Source organism: Penaeus vannamei, chromosome 10, assembly GCF_042767895.1.
Source record: "Penaeus vannamei isolate JL-2024 chromosome 10, ASM4276789v1, whole genome shotgun sequence".
NCBI classification, from domain to species: Eukaryota; Metazoa; Arthropoda; class Malacostraca; order Decapoda; family Penaeidae; genus Penaeus; species Penaeus vannamei.
This window is the reverse complement of record NC_091558.1, coordinates 19,971,868-19,976,867: the sequence shown is the minus strand read 5'-3', so window position 1 is coordinate 19,976,867 and position 5,000 is coordinate 19,971,868. Positions and strand designations below refer to the sequence as shown.

Here is a 5,000-nt window from a genome sequence, read left to right as displayed (position 1 = left end):
CAACACTGATATCCACACACTGGGTGAGTTTGGGATTGAATGTTGTCTGTATGTTATCTGTACCAATCATGAAAATTTGTTAATTTGAAAAAATGATATTTTATTTCTTATGTCCCTGTGAGAGTAATTGATTTCACAACTTAGTCTGCACCTAACTTGTAAAGGTTACCTGTCACAGGTTTAAAACATAGATGTTGGAATCAAGGTTTATGTAATAAAAGCTTATCATTTGAAACATTAACCCATTGATGATAGGAGTACTTATATGAATGTGCTGTTTTGTGTAGGTCTGTGTTGTTAATTTTGTTTCCTCTTATATGGCTCCAGAAGCACTGAGTCACCAAGGAGCCATCATTATTATTATTAATGTGAATGATTTTGTAATGTTAATTTTATGAGTATCATGGATTACAAAAATAATAGTAACAGAAACTAAAACTTCTTTTTACCAAAATTCAAGAAATCATATAGAAAGGTAACACCAGGAGATCTAGCAATTTTCTCCTTATTGACTAAGTGTTTGTGAACTTGTCTCTTTTGTGAGCAATGTATTTTACCAATCCTTTAAAAGAAATTACTGACTTTCTTTGATTTTTATGAAGCTTCCATTGTCAAAGAAAAATCTGATTGTGGTTTTTATTGCGATAACTGTCTTCTGAAGTTGTTGCAAACATGCAATTTGTTGAATAAGGGTGAATTTAGGCTCAGTTTGAAGGGATAGGATTGTATTTGATGGGGGTAAATTGTAAAAATCACATTTTGCATAAGATCATCTAAGTCCGTTATCTCAATTAGTGTGGAAGTGAATATATGCAGCACAGAGCATTTTGCTAGGCAGGCAGAAATGGGAAAGGGTTATGGAAAAAAAAAACTTTTTTAACTGAAGTTTGGAGATGTTTGGGTCAAGATTGATGTTTCATATAATCAATGCTTATGACAAGATACATTTTAGTTTTATAGAATTCATTGAAATAGTTTCAACCAAAGAATGTTCTCTAATATCATAGTACATATTTCTGTATTACATAAAGTAGAGTCTGTAATTGCACTTCAACTGTAAAGTTGTATATTTTGATTCCTGCCTTTAATTTATTAGAAAGCATTTTGAAGGTTATTATGCTTTACTTTAAATGATATCAGGAACTGAATGCATTACAGTGTATCATTCATGTTAGTTTCCTGGTACACGAAAAGACAGACATAGAGGAGACTATTATTAGATACTGTAAATAGTCTCTTTTTTTGTGGGAAGAACAAAGGAGATGTTTCAATTAGCTTTGACCTTGGAATTCATTGTTTGTCATGAGACTTGTGTTATAAAACTCCAGGGTTAGTAAGTTGTCTTTTTTGTTCTTGTTGGTTCTTTTAGTAAAATAGAGAAAAGTTGAGCAAGGTAAGGAAATAGGGAGGAAAGAGAGATGAATAGAAAGGAGAGGAGAGAGGAGGGAGAATAAAAGTGGAAAAGCAGGTTTTGTAGTGAGTCTGAGATTGACAAGAAAGGAAAGAGTGTTGAAAAAAAAGTAGAGGAGAAAAGAGCGAAAGGTATCCAACCCTTTCATTAAGTTACTCCTGTGGACATCATCAACCCTTTTTAGTTGTTCTTGCTTTCATTTCCATATATATTCAGTGGTTGATCATTTGATTGCTCATTTTATACATCCAATAGTTTCCCACCATTCATTTCTGCTGTCTTTGTCCTCCACAGAATGACTTCACTCCTGATGACTTCTCTCACATGACAGCTCCTTTGCTGTATGCCATGTTTAAGAGTAAGACCAAGCACCCTCTACATGCGGCCATCAGACTGCAGAGAGAGGACGTGGTTTTCTTGTACCTCATCGAGTTTGACTCTCAGGTGAGTAGAAAACCATAAAGTATAAATATATGTGTATATATTTTTTTGCAATGAAACAGATACATTAAGGAGGCAAAGGGCACATTTATAGTATTTCGAGTGAAAATGTAATTTTAGAGATCTTTTTTTTTAAAGAGAAGTCATGAGAAATGGTTGGTGCGTCATTTGGTTTTATTTTGTTTTCTCTATTTGCCTGGAAGAAGGCTTCCTTTGGAGTGTTTTTATATGTATGCTCGAGAGAAGCTGTTTATGTGGGATTTGTATCATAGATCATGCACAGTTGTCGCCAATTTCATTAGTAGTCATTTGTTTGGAGGTTAATAGGGAATAATGTTTTGAATAATCCATATCAGCCGGGAATTTGCATTTCTTTAGCCAATTGATTTACATGTTTTAGGGTAGAGAAACAACTCAGAATTACACCTAAAACTCATTGGAACATTATATTTGTTTCCATTACTTTTGTGAAGGATACACATGTATTCCTCAGTAACATTTATTCCATATTAAACATTGAAATCTATCATTATCAACAGTCAAATGAATGCTAACATAATATCACAGTCTTTATCCAGAGCTTCGGTGTGCTCTGGTTTTCACTATAGTTACTTTAAGTAATGATTGAAATTTAAGTAAATGATTACATAGCCATCATTATTACAATATATGAAAATGACTTACATCATAATGAAAGAAGTCACAAGAAAGCACAGCCATGCACATTGACTAGTCTATTACATCTTGTGGAAAAAAAAACTGTGGGGTCAGCTGCTCCCAAGTTTTACCAAGCTATGAAGGTATGGTTCATATAAAATTATTCTATAAATTTGTATAAGGATTTTTTTTACATGGTATAAAAATTAACATTATTGGATTTGTAGACAAGTATTTACAGTTCCCAAAGTGCGTTTGAGATCGGTTAGTCCCAAAATCTGACACCTACCTAAAGACTTACCAAGGAAGTTTCACAGCATTACCATGTAAACCTGTAAATAAGCATAAACTAGCAACATCCTGTATTTACTCAAAGTAGAAGATTTGCACTTCACATATTGGGTGCAAGTAGTAGAAAATTTTGGAAAGGAGATCTCAGCTTAGATAGTATTTTATATTATCTACGGGTTTGGAAATATCAGGAAGAGCTTGACCATTGGTAATTGTTAAGAAGTGCTGTTGCTAAAAGGAGTGCTAGGACGACTGTAGAAGACAAGTTGATTGTTGCCCCATTACAGAGGTTGTGACTACAGTAACAGTACTCTGATGAGGGGGGCTTGTACAAACTCTTGTGCTGGATACAACCTTCTTTGACCAGACCCGCCTCAGCATAGCGAGCGTTGTCTGTGGTGTTTGGGGTGCAGCCATCCATTGTTCTTACAATTATGTTATCTGCTGAAATTAGAAAGAAAATATGTAAGAATGTTTTTGACTTCAAAAGGAAATATTTAGAAGATTTACATTCAGGTATGTAACCGTGTAGGTTGCCGAATTTTTCTGTGACCATTATAAGAAAAAAAAAAAAGAAAGAAAAGAAAGAAAGAAAAAAAAATGAAATGATAAATACATATATATCCCTGTCTTTCCTTTCTTCCAAACAAAGGAGATACTTACCGTTCGATAATGGCAAAGTTATCCGCTGGTAAATACAAAGCTTTGAGTCTGGGCAGTTCATGATGTATCTGTCTGAGCCATCAAACTCTGAACAGGGATAGACGTAGCGATTGTGCCTCTTCATTCTCTGGTTGTTGTGCACACACTCGTAACATTTGATGCCGCCCACTGGGGAAGGGAATAATCTCAATGTGAATGTGTATGATGGCAAAGGTACGGTCTTGGTTATACATCTGCACAGAATGGGAAGTTTGTAGGGAAAATTATTTGAACTATTTTGGTTTAGCTATTTAGTACTACTGTTTTACTATTATTATTATTATTATTTAATTATTAATATTGTTATTTATTATATATCATCATCATCATCATCATCATCATCATCATCATCATCATCATCATTATAAGTTTATTAATACACACATGTATGCACACATGCATGCATACACACACACACACATGCACACCTACACCCACACACAAACAAACAAACAGACAGAGAAACACAACCAACCCACCCACCCAAACTCTCATACATACACATGTACTCAGTACTAGTTTCCAAAATGGTTTTCAAAGCAAATGTACTGCATGATCTGAAACAGCGGGTGATGTAATTTGACATGCATAGCACTAAAGGTAAAGGGTCAAATATCAAACATCATCCGCTGCATCGGATTGCACTGTACAGTATTTTTAAGATACCTTTTGGGGAAGCTGGCACACTCGTCCAGATTTGTGTTCATTACCTGTGGGTGTGAGGAGAACGAGGGCGAGGAGCAGGGCTGGCACCAGGAACCTATGGAGTGCGAGCAAAGGGCGGCCCGAGGTGGCATACCTTCCACCCCCCTGCCCGATGTTCTCAGGTGGCATTCTTCTTGTAGGTCCGACCATCACAGCTTTTTTTTTTTTTTTCTTTTTCTTGTCTGAAGAAGGAAAAGTATTTATGTTTGAGAGAAGGGAAGTAATGTCAAAGAAAAGATTTGGAGATGTGGTTAAAATGTGTGTGTGTGTGTAAGACAGTACAAATAAAAAAGGACGTAAAATTTCTCTTGAGAGTTCCTATTGAACGACTCAACAGAAAATGATAAATGACCACACTACTTTGGCAAAGGTGAATGGAACAATATTACTCATATTTGGGCGTATTTCTATTTGTCACGTGAACATCCATTCCTACATTTTGCCATGATCATCATCAATTGTCATCATCATCAATCACCACTAGCACCACCTTCATCAGAATTACCAACACTAGCACCACCACCACCATCAGCTCCACCATCAGCATCAACTCCAGCTCTGCCACCATCAGAACCAACACCAACACCACCACCACTCTCTCTCTCTCTCTCTCTCTCTCTCTCTCTCTCTCTCTCTCTCTCTCTCTCTCTCTCTCTCTCTCTCTCTCTCTCTGTCTGTCTGTCTGTCTGTCTGTCTGTCTGTCTGTCTGTCTGTCTGTCTGTCTGTCTCCTCCCTCCCTCCCTCTCTCTTCTCTCCCTCTCTCTCTCTCTCTCTCTCTCTCTCTCTCTTTCTC

At 36.3% G+C, this 5,000-nt stretch overlaps 2 protein-coding genes across 7 annotated transcripts in view; one reads left to right on the top strand and one right to left on the bottom strand.

The window, feature by feature from the left end:
- The window catches only part of LOC113826836 (rabankyrin-5), a 92,685-nt gene that overhangs the window by 11,694 nt on the left and 75,991 nt on the right, over nucleotides 1–5,000 (top strand). For all 4 annotated transcript variants that reach the window (XM_070126435.1, XM_070126434.1, XM_070126433.1 and 1 more), the window contains 2 exons: nucleotides 1–23; nucleotides 1,706–1,855. The exon at nucleotides 1–23 is cut by the window's left edge and continues 101 nt beyond it. In XM_070126435.1, the coding sequence (XP_069982536.1) occupies nucleotides 1–23; nucleotides 1,706–1,855 (173 nt within the window). The remainder of the gene's footprint in view (nucleotides 24–1,705; nucleotides 1,856–5,000) is intronic.
- Nucleotides 2,278–5,000, bottom strand: part of LOC113826840 (uncharacterized) — a 17,777-nt gene continuing 15,054 nt past the window's right edge. For 2 of the 3 annotated variants that reach the window (XM_027379737.2, XM_027379736.2), the window contains exons 2-4: nucleotides 4,213–4,389; nucleotides 3,464–3,631; nucleotides 2,278–3,244 (exon numbers count right to left, since the gene is read on the bottom strand). In XM_027379737.2, the coding sequence (XP_027235538.2) occupies nucleotides 2,988–3,244; nucleotides 3,464–3,631; nucleotides 4,213–4,357 (570 nt within the window). In that variant the 5' untranslated portion in view covers nucleotides 4,358–4,389 and the 3' untranslated portion in view covers nucleotides 2,278–2,987. The remainder of the gene's footprint in view (nucleotides 3,245–3,463; nucleotides 3,632–4,212; nucleotides 4,390–5,000) is intronic. The other variant, XM_027379739.2, reaches the window with a different exon arrangement.